The 19,749-nt window shown below is 43.9% G+C and overlaps 1 protein-coding gene across 2 annotated transcripts in view; it reads left to right on the top strand.

Moving 5' to 3' along the window:
- The first annotated feature begins 4,642 nt into the window (after nt 1–4,642).
- MAP3K1 (mitogen-activated protein kinase kinase kinase 1) overlaps nt 4,643–19,749 on the top strand; it is a 64,504-nt gene continuing 49,397 nt past the window's right edge. Inside the window, exon 1 of one of the 2 annotated variants that reach the window (XM_069879779.1) lies at nt 4,643–4,854. Coding sequence is in view for 1 of the 2 variants with exons in the window: in XM_069879778.1 (XP_069735879.1) it covers nt 6,040–6,446 (407 nt within the window). In the remaining variant the exon portion in view is untranslated. Of the gene's footprint in view, nt 4,855–6,024; nt 6,447–19,749 lie in introns of those variants that run through there. The other variant, XM_069879778.1, reaches the window with a different exon arrangement.

Below are 19,749 nucleotides of genomic sequence, written 5' to 3'. Positions count from 1 at the left end.
ATGAACAGAAATAAAAAGGAAGGAGAGACTGTGTCAGGCTTGATGCCATTACTGCACCCAGAAATGATTATTCAGACATGCACTGGCTCTGGAGAAAGCAAGCAGGGTGCTTTGTGGAGGATGCTCCTGCCTGTTCCTTGCCCATCTGGCACTTATTTAGGGAGGCAGTTATCCAGAGGTAGCTGCCAAACTGTGTCACTCTTGCCTGCTCCTCTTCTACAGGATTCTCAAACAGTCTGTGTACTGCATGATTCTGCTGCTGGTGGAAGGAGGATGACAGAGCAGTAGGCAGAGGAAAAGAACAACTGCAGGGTCCTCCTTGGTGGGAGTGAGGAAGTTGTCCTTCTTCCATCCTGGCCCTTCATGCTCCCTTTCAGTAGGTTGTTATATTGTCCTTAGAAACAACAATAAGAGTGAAACTTGCATTTGTTCCCTTATAATCTGGAAATCCATAGCTTCCAGTGGAGAAAATCTTCCCAAGTTTATTAATAATTGTGCTAATGCCCCATACCTTTGTCTCACAGAATGGAAAGAATAATAAGTGCCTAGGCTGAAAGATATGTAGCAGCAGCCAGAGGCAGCAGTAGGGTAAAGGAAAACTGAGCTATTTCTGGCCTCTTGAGTCTGAAACAGTACAGTTGCTTTCCCCTGGAAAGAGGGAAATGTGATGCTTGCAATAGATGCAAATGCTGAACTGGTTGAGCAGTGTTGAACCAGTTGAACTATGTTGTCTGTTTAGCAGTCTGGAAGGATTTAAGAAAAGGAACTGACAGCTGCAATAATTGTGATAACTCTTCAGAAATTATTTACAAGAAGATGTTTAACAGGTCTTGCTCGCTTCATTGTTATACTTCCTTTGGGCAAAGGTTCACCTGGAAACTTCATATTAAACTCCTCAGCTTTGTGTCAGGCCTGAGGTGGGCAAATGTATTTGTTACCCAGTTACAATTGGGAAAAATTTAGTCATGAAAGGATGGTGACTTATTTGAAGTCAGAAAAAGTGCAGCCAGGAAGAATATCCTAATTAGATGCCAAAGTATCAGTAATTTAAAGAATATCCAAGGTCACAAATTTGACTGATCTTAGTAGTTAATGCACGATACAAAAAGTAGTGACAAAAAAAATTGAAAGCAGTGCACAGACTTCTGTTGAACAAGGACTGCAATCTAGCTTGCTAATTGCTCTGTTTCTTGTCTGCCTTTTATACTTAAATTGCAGATCCTTTGGGAACAGATCACAGTTCTACTTTGGATCATTTGGTGGACAGACTAAATGGTTCCTTGTTTAATAAGTAGATGCTACAGAAAAAAATGATAACTGTGATGAATGTGACTAGACAGCGAAGAGTTGTTAGAAGAGTTGTTAGTTATTAGAAAGAAAGAGAGAACTGCTATTATGTGCTTTGGCAGGAAAAGGAGGTCTAAGAACAGGTATTTTCTCACATAATGTGTCTGACGCCTAGGTCGAGATGTAATCTTAAGTTTTGTGGATCCAAAATACATTTTTAACTGAAATGTGTGAATTGAAATGTGAGGAAAGAAATCTTTAAACACATTTTCCATGGAAATCAATGCTGAAATTAGTAGGTAGCCCAGTAAGGAAAGTACCAAAGGAACAGTGAGATGAGATGTTCCTGGTGTCTGAATGAAAGCCATGGAACACCCTGTAACAAATTCCAGTTTTACCCTCCTTCCTCCTGAGAAGTGATATAGTATCCTGATTTTCTGAGGTGGAATCTATTCTAAATGACACATCTATTACACAATGAAGTAAAAACTGAGCATCAGCAAGTTTACAAAGCATTTCTACAGGCAGCAGAGGCAGTAGCAGATTTTCAGCAGGCCCTAGAAAACAAAAATGAAAAGGACCTCAGACTCTATGTCTTCATTTAGTTGGTTGACTTCTCCATTACACAGAGGAATAAAAAGGAAAGGATTATGGCTTAAGACCAGGTTTGTCTTCACTTTCTCACAATGGAAAGAATGAATGGAAGTTCAAGGCGGGGATAAGTTTTCCTATACAGAAGGACACAACAGGGAGAATCTGGTTTGTATACAGTATTAAAGCACTTTTAACATGTTTAGTTGAGACCAGAGGCTATTGACTGTGTTATCTCTTGTATTTATTGTGTTCATGGATGATGATGCCTAGGTTACGTACTGAGAGACATGGCAGATTCCTATCCAATCTCTAGCATGGTTTAAATTGGTTTTTATTCATGACACTGTTACAGGTTTTGTGCAACAAGAAAACTCCTTGGCTTGCAAAAACTTAGTGTGTTCACAAACAGAAGTTTCTTTGTGTACAGCAGTTGATGTTCCAAATGTTGCACTGTGTTAATTTGAGGCCAAAGGCTTCTGTTTCATAACAAGCTCTGAGTGCCGCTACTTACAACTTAGGGGAAACAGGCCCACTGAAAACTGCTAAAAGTCTCATGTTACCATCCAGAGCTGTATTTTAGATAGACTGAGAAATAAACTGTGCAAGAGGTAACCAAGTATCTTTCTGAGCGCTTCTGTAATTCTTACGGCTCTTTACAATTAGGACAATTCATGTTGATTAAGTGCAAAAGGGTTTTTAAGAGCAGATCACAAGAAAACACAGACGTCAGTCAGCATGTTCAGTTACTGATACAGAATTTAGTGCTTCTAGTAGAGCCTCTATATTTTGTATATATATATGTTGCATACAGGCATTGTGTTACCTAGTATTCTGGAGTGAGGAATGGAATGTTTTCTCGTTTGCCACTGTGCTGCTCTGGTCATTTGAAACAATAAGGTGAATATAAAGATCATAGGCAAAATGTAATTCATTAGAGTTGGATTTCAGCCAATAATTGGGGATAAACAGCCCTTATAAGACATGCCATGTGTTCTTTAGTGACTAAATAGATGTTTTCCCTGTTTCCATCTTACCTAAAAGGTCACTCTAAACCTTGATAGTGCTGGCCTTACTCAAAAGGCAAAGTCATGCCTTAGCAGGGACAGTGACTGCAGTTGTCCACACTTAATTATTTCTTACACTAGTGCCTCCCAATACCCCTGGATTTCATGTTTTGCTCTGTATCTAGCTGCTTTCCAGAAAGCATTTCACCTCAGTGCACGTGCACATTCCCCAGTACCCCATTGCCACTCTGACATGGGCCTTGAAACTTCCCAAGTTTCTTTCTCGTTTAAGCCTTGTTGGAGCCTTGGCACTATGAGAGAGTTATGCCCTAGGACTCTGTCAGACCAAAAGGATGAGTATGCATCCTTTTTTTCCTAGGTGTAGTTTCATTAGAGATTTGCTCTTTCTTTTCTGTGTCCTTTTCTATTAATTCCTATTCAAAGCTGTATTCCTCCTCCATGTGACAAATTCCTAAACCTGCTTTCTTTTTCTGTTTAGAATACTTGTAGGGGGAAAAAAAAGCATACGTGCCTTTTTTCTTTGAATATGATTTTATTTGAAAAGATGTAATTGTGCACTCTGTTGGGTTTGGTTTTGGTTTTGGGGGTTTCTTTGGAAGACAAAAGGATCCTGTATACATGCAGGTTGCACTGTCAACAACTGGTAATAATTGGAGTTCAGCTATCTGCTTCTGCTCTGTTCTTCCCTGCATTTAGTAACATCCTCACCTTGACAATAAGGCTTGTTTAGGCATCTTCCAGAAAACTGTCCCTAATTTATAGTAGAGGCTTTAAATAAGCTTTACATACTATATTTACGAAATTCAGAATTAATTCCTCTTTAAATGTGCACCCCTGGGTTGTACATCACACAGGATATTTAAATGACCAGCTTACCCCGAAGATACCCTTCTTACAACTTGATAAAGGACATAACTGACTTCCTCACAGCATTCTTCACTGGAAGACCTTCATAACGGTAGTTATGGCGTGGCATCTTGACAGACCACCTGTGTGATTCATTTAGTGTGACCTTGAGACCATGTAAGCATGGATATTACTCTGCAATTTTATATAGTACTAAAATAACATGCTCCAGCTTTTGCTCTCTCAGGTCTAGAGGGAAAGACCTCTTTAATCTCCTCATCACATCCTTCAGTGAAGATTCTACATTTAGGTCAGCATCTGATCATATATGTAAGGCAAGAAAGAAATTGCTTCTGTTAGAAGGTACTTCTCACTCAACTAATGTTTCAGATCAAAGCACTGATCCCAGCAAAGTGACCGTATTAATAGCCATTGTCAATTAATGTTATTGTTGGGGGATACCTAGCAAATTCTGAGAAATAAGCCTAAGATATCCAGCTAAAACAAAAAGCTCTTTGTACTGTGAGACTCCTACTGTATCTAAAATTGCACCATCCTGAAAACACCCTGATATGCATAGAGACATTAGGGTTTTAGTGACATTTAGGGTTTTAGCGGTATTTAGGGCTTTTTACCTCAAGCTGGCATTGCGAGAGGGCAGGCACCTTTCTAACAGCCCTGTGCGCTCCTCTGCTCTTGCAAAAATTTAAGTCTCTTGTCCGCAGCTCCGAGTTTGAAAGCACAGCCACCCAGCCGCGGTCGGGTGGAAATCTAGACCAAAAGCAAATTTGCTTGGACCTCCCCACGGTTCTGATCATGTGATGCCTCCTGCTTTTTCCCCCTCTCCCAGCCTCCCGGGGCACAGCCGCGGCGGTGGGTGTCGGGCTGTGACCTGAACTGGATGCGCGCACGGTCGCACAGATGGAAACGGGCGCGCCCCGACGGGACGGAGACGCTTCTGAGTAGCTGCAGACATGGAGCGGGATCCGAGGAGGGGCGAAGCGGCGCCTGCCGAGTGAGGGCAGCGCGGAGAGGGACGCGCGAGGGCGGCAAGCGAGGACATGCACGGAAATTCGCACTGATCCCCGCGAGGAGTCGGCAGGTAAGCTGGGGCGCAGCAGCGATTTCCCAGCGCGGCCAGGCGGGTCCCGGGGAGGACGAGGAGAGGGGGCAGAGGCACGGCGCTGCGAGCAGAGGTGCTGCGGGCTCGGGGGACCCGAGACGGGGGGCTGAGAGATCGAGGGATGCGAGACGGGGCTCTGAGAGCTCGGGCGATGCGAGACGGGGCGCTGAGAGATCGAGGGATGCGAGACGGGGGGCTCTGAGAGCCCGGGGGGATGCGAGACGGGGCTCTAAGAACCCGGGGGATGCGAGACGGGGGGCTGAAAGCTCGGGGGCTGCTAGACGGGACTCTGAGAGCTTGGGGCATGCGACACGGGGGAGCTGAAAGCTCGAGGGATGGGAGGCAGGGCTCTGAGAGCCCAGGGGATGCCAGACAGGGGGCTAAGAGCCCGGGGGGCTGCGAGGCTGGGCTCTGAGAGCCCGGGGGGAGGCGAGACGGGGCTCTGAGAGATCGAAGGTTGCTAGACGGGGCGCTGAGAGCCTGGAGGTTGCCAGACAGAGGGCTGAGAGCCCGGGGGGATGCGAGACGGGGGGCTGTGAGATCGGGCGCTTGGAGACGGGGCTCTGAGAGCTCGGGGGCTGCGAAACGGGGCGCAGCGAGGCGGGTTACGGTGTGAGACGGGGCGCTGCGAGCTCGGGGGATGGTGTGAGAGAGGGGCGCCGCGAGCTCGGCCGCCGTGCGCTCGAGCGCTGCGAGCCGGGGGCCGCTGCGAGCCGGGGGCGCTGCGAGCCGGGGGCGCTGCGAGCCGGGGGGCGCTGCGAGCCGGGGGGCGCTGCGAGCCGGGGGGCGCTGCGAGCGGGGGGGCGCTGCGAGCGGGGAGGCGCTGCGAGCGGCGCCCGGAGCCGCCCCCGCTGTGGGGCAGGGCCCGGCCGCGCCGCGGCCCCCGCCGAGTGCCGCACGTGGGCAGCGCCGCGCGGGGGCGGGGCTCGGCTCCCTCCGGCCGCGGCACCTGCGCGGGGGCGGGGGCGGGCGGGGCGCTGCACCTACGAGCGGCCGCCCCGCCCCGCGCCGCGCGCCGCCGCCAATCGGCGCCCGCCGCCCGCCCCCCTCCCTACGCCGTTTGCGCAAGGCTGCGCCGCTTCCGCAACGGGTCGGAGCGCCGGCCCCCCCGCCCCCCCCCCCCCACTCCCGCCCCCGGGAGCCCGATGTGACCCGCCAGAGAAAATGGCGGCGGCGGCGGGGGATCGTGCCTCGTCGTCGGGATTATCCTCGAGCAGCGGCGCGGAGGCGGCCGCCGCCGCCGCCGCCTGCGAGAGCCTGCAGGGCGGCGCGGCGGCGGGGAGCGTCGCCGTGAGCGGCGGGGGGCTCCCGCGGGAGGAGCGCGAGGAGCGCTCCGACTGGAGGCGGAAGCAGCTGCGCAAAGTGCGGAGCGCGGAGCTGGACCGGCTGCCCGAGGCGCCCCTCTTTCTCGCCGCCTCCTCCTCTTCCTCCTCCTCCTCCTCCTCGCCGGAGCCCCCCGCGCCGCCGCGCTCCAGCCCCGCCGCCTCTCCGAGCCGCCGCGCCGAGCTCCCGGAGCCGCTGCCGAGCGACCCCGCGGCAGAGCGAGGGATGGAGCCGCCCCCCGCCGCGAGGTGAGGGGCGCGGGGGGCGCCGGCGGCACCTGGCGGGGGGGCGGCTGTCAGCGCCGGGGCGGGGGGGGGTGCTTTGTGTTCGCCGCCCGGCGGGCTTTGAAACGCGACTTGGCGGCGGGGCCGGAGGGGGCAGCCGCTCGGTGCCCGCCCTGCCCGGCCCCGCGCCGCCCGGCACCTGGGCGCCGCCCGAACCCCGCGGTTCTGGCGCTCAGAAAGTGCCTCGCTCCAGTCTCGGCGCCCGTTTGCGGCGCGGTGCTGTTGCGGAGCCGATTCCTTTAATCCTTAGTAAGGCGGGGGGAAGGCTTTTTAAACATCAACGCCCTCAAACTTTCAAAGAGAAGGTGATTTTGGCGGTGGTTCAGTCTCGGTGGCGCGTTGCAGGGGTTGCATTTAATGCCCTTGTGCCTGTACCCGATATTTGCCTTCCGTGTGTGTTACTCGATCAGTCCGGTTGCTCGCGGTTTTACGGAACTGCCCGTGTTCTGCCTGTCTGGGATGCGTGGAAGAGTTCAGGATAGAAGGGAACTCGCCTCCATGATGAAGCAGCTGAAGTGCTTCAGAACACATTTCAGCTTTAACGTGCGCTTGCTGGGTCCGACTGGCTGGGGGGCGGGGGGGGGAGGCGTTGCGGTAATGAGGGTGTAGTTTTGATGTGAAGTTAACAATTCCACATGGATTTCTTGTAAGGTTTTATATGACTCGGACTGTGTTAAAGGGCTTCATACTAGCGTACGAGGACCTACTTTAATGCTGCCTTGCAGTTCATCTGGCTAATTGCTTCAGCCTCGAAAGAAATACAGTTCCGGTCTGGACGGAGGACTTGTGTTTTCTTTTTAGTTGAGTCTTATGTCAGTTAAACTTCAAGAGTTTTTTTAAAAAACGTTTGCTTATCTTGTGACTAGTTCTAAGAACTGTTTTCTGTGTTTCCAATGTCTTGTTTGAGTGAATTATCAGCAATTAGATGGATTGTGGTCTATTCCTAGAGCAGCATAAAAGTACTTGATCGGTGTGGTCATGACAGATAGGAAATGCCTCTGTACTTACAGGATTAGTGGGAAATCTTAAGTGGGTTTTGGGGGGAAGTAGTGCATGAATTTTAGGGTGTAACTTGTCTTTTTATGACTCTTAACTCCATCTTGGTAATGTCATTACTTGAGAGAGGCAGTTTACTGTATCTGGTAATACAACTGTAATCAGTTTCATGCCTTTCAAGGAAAATAAAGAATCTGTGCTGGATCACATTTAAAACAACTTAGTCTCATGGGAGTTAGGTTTGGTATTAGAGGATCAGAAAGGTCAATTTATGTTGCATCGATGCTGAAACACAGAGTCTATCCTTGCTAATCAGTCCCACAGCAGCAATGACAGAGCAACTGTGGAATTTTTTTCTTTTCACATAGACAGTTTGCTTACTTTTAAGTACCTGCATTTTGACAAGTTAGTGTTTTTAGTATGTGTACAAGCTAAAGCCCTCCTAAATGCTTTCCCACATTTGACTAGGAATGTTAACAAATCATAGAAAATACTGAATGGCAAATGCCTTCCTCTTTGTATTTCAGTAGGATAGTCTACTTCGAATTGGACTCGATGATCCAGTGGGTCTCTTCCAACCTGGTTATTCTATGGTTCTATGAATTTGTTGTGAGTGCAGTTGAACATACATGGCAGCACCAGAAGTGGTTTTTCAGAAATGTCCTCTAAACGCTCATGTAGAGTATGTCAGTAATTCTGTAGGTTGTGTTACCAGTAAACAGATGTTAGACAAAGTACTACTTTGTCAGGCCGTATGAGGAATCTCTCTGCCCTTACTGCAATATTAATTACTTGTCCTAGCTGAAGGAGGGAGGTTTGTATGTGAGAAAATATTATGCATTGAATTGGTTCATGCAGCTGTTGCTCAGACACTGGTTATGTCCTTCATTTTGCCTCTTAATAAAAGTAATGTATTATGTGAAGGTTTTCTATTCCAAAAATACGATAGCTGTACTTTCCTGCAAGCATCTGCTTTTCGATAAAAGATACCGTGCTTGGTCCAAAGTTCCCTTATTCTCTTTGGTATTGGTTGCCTTCTTTTTAAATAGATTTTCTGCTTACGCTGGAAGACCTGCATAAGCCTTAAAACGAAGCTGAGAAGGGAAATTGACCCTGCTGTTAAGTCCTATATGCAAATACTACCTTTTTTTCTTTAAATGTCTCAAGCATTCTGCTTGTTACGGCAGTAGAGCAAATATTTTCATTAGAAGCTGTGAACGTTGTAATTTATCTTTTTATATCACTGTAAGAGGAGGAGGGAGTTGTTTCACTAGGAAGTGCAGTTTCAACATAAAGCACTTCAGACCTTTTATCCCATATCTATATTGACAGTATGTTGATGTGGTTTGTATAGAGAGATCCAAACAGTGAGTTCAGTGGTAACTGAACTGATTTCTTGTAACTTGGGGGAAATCCATGAAGGCAAAATACACCTTCTTTGCAACCTTAACAAAGTTCTTCTAAAACATTCTGACTCTTTAAGTGATGTTTATTTATGTATGAAATTGGTGCAGGTGACTTACTACATTCCCAAGTACAGGATTAGTTATACTGCCATAATCCTGTTTTTATAAAAATGAAAAGCAGGAAATGCTGCAATTCATCTCCTCTGCATACAGTAACCACGTATTACGTAAGCTGTGTGAAAACTAAGAGTTTGAATTTGAAAATGTATGTGCTAGTTGTGGCAGACTTGTCAGACGGTCCAGCAGCAAGACAAACTTTGTAGGCATTGATGCTGTTTTCTGCAGTTGCTGTTTGATGCTTGCTAGAAACACCAAAGGTACACTGAGAATCTGTGAAGTTCTGACTTCTGTGTGTACAAGTGTACTGGTGAAAGCTCCTCAGTTTTAGCTCTGCTTGTGCATTTGTAGCACCTTTGTTTGGTGTGTTTCAAAGGAATGTGTGAATGGTTTAACAGAGCACTGGGGTGTGGGCAGTGCAGTGGGAACAGAGGGAGAACACAAACGCACAGCATGGCTGAGGCTTGACTTGCTCCCTTCTTTTTTTTGTAACTGAAATGGTAACTTTCCCTATTTGTGTTGTCAAAATGCAGCTAAGGTAAAAAAAAATAGCTTGTAATTGATGTTCACTATACTTAGCTAAGGTAAAATATAATTTTACGTGTTTTAATCAAGTCCATGATGCTGGATAACTTTTACTGGCTGCTTAGATAAGTCACCAAATTTTCTGCTTCCAGTTTAGCCTGGAAACTACTGTGAGAGAAGGTACACGACCTACCTTTTCTATGATCTGTGGCTTGAAAGTACTTTTGGAAGAGGGTCACCCTCTACCATGACTGATTTTTATCACTCTTAGTTATTGCAAGTTCTGCTCAGATGATCTGATCTGGTATGGCAGTTTCTTTGTTCCTATGCAAAGTAAATAGATTGTAACTAACTAATCTGGAGCTTTCTGTCTCATTGGATTTAGTGATACTAAAGGTTCAGTCTCCACTGTCACTCAGTGGAGTCTCAGTACTGTTCAGTGTGATACTGATACCTGTGTGTAGCTATGTGCAGTTCTGCCTTACCCAAAGCTCGAACATGCAGAGGACAAGATTTGGAAATTACTATTTCCTTCTGCGTGATAGATTTGAACTTCATGAGAGATCTTTTAGTGTGCTAATGCATTTGTTGTTGTTTGAAGTTGGAGTAAAGGTGATGTTGCAGCTGTGCAAAAGCTTATTGTGGTCCAGGAGAGGGTGAGGCAGGAGTGGAAACAAGCGGCTGGAGGTGGGTGACTGTGGGAATGCTTCTGCTGGCTTTAACTGGATTCCAGTGTAGGTGAAACTTGGCTTAAGCTTGTCTAATATAGAAATTGTATGTTGTCATGTAGCTGTTCTCTAAAGAAGCTTGTAAAGCAAGTTTTCTGCAGCAGTGGTGATAAGAGAATGGATCTGGTTTGATTTCTGAGTTTCTAGTGCTAATCTTGGTGTTCTCAGGGTTCTCTGCAAAGGCCCAGCGGTCATCTTATTTTACATTTTATCTGCTCTGCTCTCACTTAAAAATCTAGAATTACAGCTCATTCTTTTTCTTGAGGCAAAGTGGACAGAAAGCCCTTAAGAGGGCTTCATTACTTGCCTCTAGGTGACTAGGAGAAGGTGGTTAAATGGAAAGTTGCGGTCCGTTGCTTCTCTCCCTTTATATTTTCACTCGGAGGCTGAGTGTTGCCTGCCGGGCAATGCTTATGATTTCCTGTTTCACCACACTACAGAACTGGAGAATCCAGCCTGGTGAACAGTCTTATTATTTTTCTCCTCTAAGTTATGTCTGGGGGAGGCTGGGTGTGTCGGGAGGGAGGGGGATGTTTGTTTGTTTCTTGGCTTATGATTTTGGGATTTCATTGGTTATAGTTGGGTTCTGGGGTTTTTTTTGTTGTTGTTGGTTGTTTCTGGTTTTGTGGTTTGTGGTTAGATCTTGACTGGAAGAAAAAACAAAAAACTCCTGAAGAAACAGCACCTCTCTTTACTTGATACTTGAGTCATTTGAAATAGGGAATTGTTTACCTTCTGTCTGGAAGCTGATTAAATACTTTTCAACTTGTCTTAGTAAAAGCTGGTAGAGCCATCAGTCGCTCTTGATTTTGCTCAGAAACATCCAGTTGTTTTGATAATGCTAATCACCTGATGACCAAGGATTTGAAGGTGTTTGCAAAGAGTGTGGGGGTTTTTTGTATCATCAAATTTGGAATGTCCTTCAGTATTGCTGTTCCTCTGCTATGAGATTAAACTGGAATTAAAGTCAGTCTTCCTGTGTTTCACGCTATCTCCACATATTTCTCTTGTGTCCCTGCAGTGTAAACTATTCACATCATTCATGGAAGTATAACGTAACACTATTTGTTCTAGTGTCTCTTGTCCTAATATTCTAATTGGTAATGGAATCACTGCTAATATACCTGTTGGGCCAGATGACCTCAATTCTTCTCTAGTATTTTTCATCAACAAATTTCACAGTTCCTTGTGTTTTACCAGGATCACTGTGGAAGGTGGGAGTAGAATGTTGCAAAAATGAGTTTTCCATCTTCTTAAGCATCTAGTTGTCTTGCTTTTGAGGAAACTGAAATGAGTCCTTGCACAGGTGTCAGCAATGACAGTCGGGCCCTTTTGTGAGCTGGTAGTTAACCTTCAAAGCTACACAGCTACTATTCCTTGTTTTGGCTAACCAATATGCGTTTAATTTCACTAGTTATTTCTGCCAGATACCCTCTTGCACCCTGAGGAATTGCTGTATGTCATGCATGACCATCATGCTTTTGTCTTCTGGGCTGTTTCTTTCAGATGCTAACAGGGCTTGGTGTAAATATTTCAGGTGTTAAAGAAAAAAAAAATCAATTTGTGATAATATAAATTGAGAAATAGTTTTGATTTTGGTTTTTGGTTGTTTTTTTTCAAGCAATTGTCAGTGTTACATCCCATTCTGCTGATAAATGCCTGCAGAATTTTATTTCAGTAATTCTTTGTATTCTTTAAAAGGGAAGCTTCAAAGATCAGTGGATAATAGGGTGTCCCCTTTACCTTCAGGTGGTATTTAGTTGTTCCGCATCTGGAGAGGCATACAAAATACAAAAATGTGAAATGTTTGAAACTTGCAGTGACCTGCAGTTTTCAGTTTATGTAGAGTTTGAGCTTTTAAGATTAATATACTCTGACAGGCAAGTGTTATTTTTATTTCATGGTTAAGACAATATTTTAATTGCTTTGAATTATGGTACTACCTTTATTTCTGTTATCTGAATGTTTACTTTGAAAATGCATGTGTAGTCAGTGACAGTTTTCTCAGTTTATCAATATTTTATACTTTTTTTACTTTCATGCTTTTAGACTGCAGAGTTGCTGGGTGTGATACTAATATTCCTTTCATTTGTTTTCTCTTGTTGCAAATTTTAACTTTTATCCCCAGATGTAATCTGTATCTTAAATGTTCACATAAAAAACATATGAAGTGTTTGTTATTTCACTAAAGTAAATACCTCTAGAGATGCCTCTCTGACTGGAGACTTGTTTGCTTAATGTGAGAAAATAACTTCAGTTGTGAGTAGTTAATTTACAAAATTTTAAGAATACATTATCTCCCATATTAAGGATCTGAATTAGTCATAAAAATAGAACATAGGTGTTGGCTCTTATAGTTCTGTAAAATTCTTAAGCAGTTCATACTTGAAATGGAAATGTGAGCAGCTGTGTTTTAAATGGAGCTGCATGGAGTTTCAAATTAAAACTGCATTAATATTCATAAGTTTATTTTTTAAAAGTGATTTCAATATTGTCTGAATATAGTTCCAGAAAACCAGCTCTTCTGTAAATATAGGGTTTCTAACCAAGTTCTCCATTTATTTGTAATGAACAGCTCGAGACAGTAGGTTTCCTGACCTCAACAGGCATATCAGGTGCCCCAGACAGTAGGAAGCTCCAGGGCACTGGGTTTTTTTACTAGGTTCTCTTGCACTTGTGAACAGGCTCACATGAAGCAGAACATACATCTTCTTCAAATGTCTTCCTACAAATAACTTGAGAGTTCCAGTTTCTTCCTCTGACAGGAATTTACTTGGAGTTGCAGTTGCATGTTTCTTAGCTGTCCCAAAGGCTCTTGGGAGGAAGAGCAGGGGTACGTGGGGAAGAGGTCTCAAAGACATGCAGATTGTTCTCTGTATTTATTTTAAGCCAGTGTTGCAGGAAGAGGGAGGAGTTGTTTCCACACCACCCCAACCCCCTCCGCCCTTGTGTACAAGAAAGCATGAAATGAAACTCCATAAGCCATGCAGATCTCTGGCAGACAGTAGTGCAGATAGTCTTCAGGGTTTTTATTTTAGAAATGCATTGTGCCAAACTGATATAGATAAGATTGGATGACTGATCTGTTTAGGTTCTCTCACTGTGAAGATTGACGTGGCAACTGATGCTCAGACTGTCTTTTTTTGTGGGAAGAAGGCAGATAATCTCCATCAGGGAACTGAGTAATAAAATATTTTGACTTACACTAAGACATCTTCTGTCTGTACAGAGTTGCAAGATGCTTTCTTATAAGGAGGTGTTCAGTAGTGTAAACCAAGGTACATTGATACTCTTCGCAAGCTGAGTGAGGAGAAATACTAACACTTGGTGAAGTGTTTGACTTAGCTTACTTATACAGGGCAATTCAGAATTGCTGCAGTGGGCTACAGTGGTGTAACGCCTGACCGTTGCTTTTGACTTCTGCTGCTGGTCAGCATGCCTCCATTCAAAATGGTTACCTTTGTCACTCATTGCAGCTTTATTTTTGATGGTGAAGGATTCAGTGCTTAAAAAGAAAGAGTTTTTTTCGTGTGTAGGTACTTGAAAGCCAGACTGGTCCAAGTGACTAGGAATGAAGAATAAGGGGGAAAGGGTTAGAAAGCAGCAGATCAGTAAAATAAATGTGAAGCATTTCCTTGTACCTGGGGAGCTTGTCATTTCAGCCCAAAAGGTGAGGCTTTTTTCTGTCTAAGAAAGAAGTTGGGGTTTGCAGACCACAGTCCTAAACTCCTACAAATTCTTTTTCTTTTCTGCAGTGGAAGCCAGACTTCACTTTCTGAAGGAAAAAAACAGTATATAATTGGAAGGCTTTTACCTGAAAGTTGCACAATGAGATACCAAGGGAAAAGTTCTTGATGGCATCTTCTTCAAATGTTTACTGCCTGTACCTAATACATCAGTGTCAGTAACTTTCCTTGGCTGTTGCTCTTAGAATACTATATGTAATAAAAGTTAACATTACAAACTCTTATGAAAACTCTGGCCTTTCTCAGAAATATACTGTCTATTTTCCCCCCATTTTCACTAATTAATGATATTAAACTAATGAAACTGTTTAGTGTACATATTTCTAAACACATTTGGAGTATGATTATACTTGGTCTCGAAAATGTTATTTATATCAAAATTTTTGAAGTATATATTGGGTCTTTCAAAAATTATATGTATATGTGAAAAGAACAACAATGCTACTGTATCTTCAGCTTTGTCTTTTTAGCAAGAAGTTAAGTTCCAGCATGTTCAGGTACAATGGTAAACCATCTTGTCCCAGTAAATATGCTGAAATATATAAATCCCCTTAGTACTTCAGCAGAAAATTAGTATGCGCTGCTGTTTACTTGTCCTGACCTGCTCTGAGCCTCGTGTTCGTGGGAGTATTTTACAGTTCTGCCACTAGTGACGGTGCCTAGTGAAGCCAAGTCAGGAAGGACAATTGCTTCAGCATTCTGAAATCAACTCTGTATGAATTACATTCTTGTATTTTAAAATTTACTGCAAACGGGAATATAGGTCCAGTGCCAGGGCAGGCCACTAGTAGACCCTGGGAATTGAGGCTGCAAGGGAAAGCACAGCCAGAACTTTTAGGCTTTTGGCTTCCTTTCAGCCCACAGGGTGGACTGCTGAGGAGCTAGCAAGGGGAACTAGCAGGAAATCTGCCAGTTTCTACCACGTAGACAAAGTCTGTAGGAGCTTCATCAAAATGCGTCTCTGACTTTTTCTGAATTGACAAATCATTTTTTAAAATATTGTTTCTTTCCAAGCAGCATCTTGGCTGTATGCATTAGATATTTCCACTGTCTTTGAAGCACTCACATGTGCATAAGTAGCTGAGACCTAAATAACCGTAAATAGCTGGGACTTAAACAAAAATGCAGGTTTTAATTTTGTGAGTGAGCCTCTAGTAAAAGCTTAAGAAATGGTGGAGCTGTATAGGCTTTATTGTTGTTCTTGCTGAGCAAGTGTTCACTTCTTGTGTATCTGTCCCACTTGTGTACTGTTGCCTTAAACTGAGGTAAAGTGAAGTTTATTACTGAGTAGGTGGAACTTCTCTAATCTGGGTTTCCTTCAAAACACAAAACCCAATTCAGAGGCAAATTGGGACCCAAAATAACACTATCCCCACCTTGGAGTTACATGTAACTCTTGCAGGGTTCTGACTGAAGCCTCTCTGCTTGTCAGCTCTGCTAAGCTGCTGGCAGCAGGGTGATGTTAGCATAAAACCTGCTGTGCTTACAGTGAGTAGGTAAGTGCTGTGCATCTTGTGGTGCTCAGCTACTTAAAACTTGGTATGGGGCTTGTAAGCTTAGCAAAGTAGGCCATCTCTGACGCTTCAGGCAGCAGGGGCCGACAGAGCTTGGGAGAAAGACAGAAGATGTGGTAGTGTAGTACGTGTTACAGACTGGAAGACCTCCTGGTTCTACCGGAATCTCCACATATGTAAATTGAAACACATTTATACGTTTAGGATATGTTTTGGTACCTATTGATTTGTGAAATAGCTAAAAAGTGCAAGTTTCTGTTATGATTAAAACCCCTGATTCAAATGATGTGACAGTGAAAGTTGTCAGAAGTAAAAACATGACTATTTCCTTTTTTTCTTTCTTTTCCCCCTTTAATATACCTAGGACCTTTATAACTATAAATTGCTAGATTGAAGGAGCCATAAGATTTTGAAAAAAACACATTGTTTGCTTCTTCCACCTTATTGGGAAATAATTCAGCTCTATTCTAATTAATCTTTGCAAGGGAAAGACTACTGAACAAATTAACTGTCTCTGGTTACCATAGGGACAACATGTACATTAAGTTTCTCTCACTGTAGAGCCAAAAGGGCTACAGGTCTTCCTGATCTGCACGGCTAGGTAGATGGGATTGGAACAAAGCCAAAACCAGATGGAGGACTTAATTATGCAGTTGCAGCATTTTCGGATATGTGAAATGTGTCTGTACAGAAGAGCTCTACAGCTTATACAAGTTGAGACCAGCTGTGCTCTGTCTCCCCTCTGTGGGGAGAATACAGCTTGTCTTATGGAAGCTGGTACCTTAGGGAGAACAGGCTCTTTTTTCCATTAAGTATTTTCAGTTATCTCTGGAGAAGACACTATTGCCTCTGGATTTTGTTACACTTTCTTGTGCAGCAACATGATAACAAATAAATTTGATTTTGTGGAGGCACAAAGCAGTTCTATGGATTTTGTACCAAAGAGTTTTTTGAGACTTTTTTTATTTTTTTGCTTGAAACCACAAATAATTAGTGGGTAAACATAAGTGCAGTCAAAGTTGTCATTGTAGTTACAATTGAGCAAGTTTTTGGTATTTCTCACTAACAGTCTGTCTAATCCTTCCTCGGGCTTCTTTACAACCACTTTTGGGAATTAAAAACACTACGTGGAACTTGCTCTAAATTCACTTTTGGAGAATAGTCATCTCACTTTCAGTGCACTTTCTGCTTCATTGCATTTCTGAGCCTTATTATGACAAGGTCTGCATTTTGATACCTAAAAGGAAATGGGAAATGAGAGAATATGGGTCTACTACTGTTAACTCCCTTTCCATATTAAAATAAATGGCATGTTTTTATAACTGGGAGGGGATAAAGCTGGCTCTCACAAGGGAAGCGGTGTAGCTGGTTCTTGCCACAGTGACTTTTGATAAGGATTTGTTGGGTTACTGTATGCTTTTTGCAGTCACTAAAATAATCTATAATTACAGGATTTAAAGTGTTTAACTATTTCAGTTTAACTGTCTCAGTCCTTCAGAAGCTGCAGAGAGACAGAGTATAAGAATTGGCAACTGTGCTATTCTGTATTTGTTCAGTAGCTAGCTTCTAACTCTGTAGCTGTGTGGCTGGCTGGCTAATGCTTAACCCAGACATATTAAGCAAGCAGATGGGAAGGCTGTCTTACGAAATTATTGACCTTATCTGGCTACAGCGTTCAAGGAGATACAGCCTGGGTCCTCCTGTATTTGAATGTTACCTTAGTGTTTATTGTTAGAAAAATGAGTGAAAATGGCTATGCAAACACCCTTAGTTTTCCAGGATAGGATTGCATGACTATGTTCTTCACTGGTCCTGTGCAGTCTGGGCCAAAGTCAGCCATGTTCCATCTCCATTTCAGAGGTACATCTTCCTTCTGAGGTCTGTGTGGACTTGGGGCTCTGTTGCCCTAGTCACAGATTGCTGTCAGTTTACTGTAGTAATTAATTCAGTGGGTGACATCAGTCTTCAGCTTTTAGTTCACAGCCAGGCCACTTCCAGTACCTAGTATAAGATTAACTTGTTGAGAAAAGTATTTCCATTAACAGTTCATTAGTAAGGCACAAGGGCATGACTTGTTTCCCTCACAGACTTGCCCCCAAGTTTCCTGGAAACTAGTTTTTATTTCTGGTCTTTTATATATGTGATGTAGTTTCATAGTGATTTGGAAGGTGTTTACACACCTGTTGAAAGAAGTGACTGCTTTTCTTAGCTGTTATCTGATTTTCGAGAGTTGCTGCTGTAGTACAAGTCCTCCTCATGGTGAGAGGTAAAACCAGCCTGACATCTTCAGTGATCAGAAATATTTATTTAATCTTTGAATATTACTAAAATTTAATAGGGAACTTACTGTGTCTTAAAGCAAATACTTGCATTATCTTTTTTTCAGACATTAGCCTTGTAAAGGGCTTTCAGAAGAGTATGCTTTTCATTGACTTTAAAACCAGCATATTGCAAGTGCATGGTTTCAGTGATAGTGGTTAAACCTGTAAGACAAGTCATGCATTGACTTGTCATGAGATTCTTTTTGTAATCTCTTACTACCTGCAGTGCCATTAAACCAGAGCGCCCTCCAGAGCTGCAAGAGGTGTGAAAGTTTATTTTCCCATTTTTTTCATTCTTTCAAAGTAAAACTTAAATTGTGTAGCAAAGTAGAGAAAATTAAATTGGATTATGTATGGGTTTAGGAAAGGCAAATCCTGCTTGAATAACCTGATCTTCTATGCTTGTGGATGAGGGAAAGGCTCTGGATGCTGTCTACCTGGACTGTAGTAAAGGTTTTGACATTGTCTCTTGCAGCATTGTCCTGGAAAAGCTAGCGCCTAGTGGCCTGCAGGGGAGTACACTTTGGGTAGCAAACTGGCTGGGTGACTGGGCCCAGGGAGTTCTGGTGAATGGAGTTCAGTGCAGTTGGTGGCCGATCTCAAGTAGCATTCCCCAGGGCTCGGTACAGGGGCCAGTTCTGTTTAGTATCTTTGTCAGTTATATGGATGAGGAGATTGAGTGCTCTGTCAGTGAGTTTGCAGAGAATACCAAGTTGTATGGGAGTATTGATCTGCCTGAGGTTAGGAAGGCTCTACAGGGGGACCTGAACAGGCTGGATTGATGGGCCCAGGCCAACTGTATGGGGCTTAACAAGGCCAAGTGTTGGGTCCTGCACTTGGATCACGACAGCCCTATGCAATGGTGCAGGCCTGAGGAAGTGTGGCTGGAAATCTGCGTGGCAGAAAAGGACCTGGGGGTGTCAGTCAACAGTTGGCAGAATATGAGCTAGGAGTGTGCACAGGTGGCCAGGAAGATCCTCAGGATCCTGGCTGTATCAGAAGTAGCATGGCCAGCAGGAGTAGGGAATTGATTGTACCCCTGTACGCTGTGTTGGTGAGGCCAGACCTTGAATCCTGTTTTTGGTTTTGGGCCCCTCACTACAAGAAAGACATTGAGGTGCTGGAGTGTGTCCAGAGAAGAGCAATGGAGCTGATGCAGGCTCTGAAGTACAAGTCCTGTAAGGAGCAGCTGAGGGAACTGGAGTTGTTTAGTCTGCATAGGGAGGTGGTTGAGTCATCACCCCTGAAGGTTTTTAGCAGATGTGTAGACACGGTGCTTGGTGACATGCCTTAGTGTAAGCTTGGCACTGTTAGGTTTATGGCGGGACTTAACCTTAAAGGTCTTCTCCAACTTAAACGATTCTATGATTATATGATGCCGTGAAATTGTAATAATTGGGTAAATTCTGGAATAGATTCTTACTATGTCATGTTTAACACAAGTTGTTTTTAACAAAAGTTAAAAGTCCTTTCAGAGGAGTTATAGCACAGCAGTGTGGTCACAAATGGGACTGTAAACTAGGGCTGGTCAAACCATTTGGCAATCACTAGTTTGATTTGTTGCTGCCTTATCCTTGGTATGCTGAAGTACAGCTTTTGGTAGCACCTTGGGGAATTAGTTCAGATCCAGTTTTTATAACTGATTGACTTTGAATGAAAGATATTCCTTCCTAGTAAGGGGGGTTATTTCTTCTTAAGTTGATTCAGTGCACTCTTATTTCCCACATTTCTATGACTATTTCATTAGTAGAGCAGGTATTACTGCTTCAAGTCACAGTCCTAGTTTGTGTTTTCTGTTTCCTGTATTTAAATGTGTTGCTTAGAACCCCCCCACCTCATGAGTTAGTACTGATTTTTATATGGATTCTGATTTTTAAATCCTTGGATAGTGGAACTATGGACAAGGTGCAAATT

Source organism: Phaenicophaeus curvirostris, chromosome Z (assembly GCF_032191515.1).
Source record: "Phaenicophaeus curvirostris isolate KB17595 chromosome Z, BPBGC_Pcur_1.0, whole genome shotgun sequence".
NCBI classification, from domain to species: Eukaryota; Metazoa; Chordata; class Aves; order Cuculiformes; family Cuculidae; genus Phaenicophaeus; species Phaenicophaeus curvirostris.
Note: the sequence above shows the minus strand (reverse complement) of the source record. Positions and strands in the feature narration are given on the sequence as shown.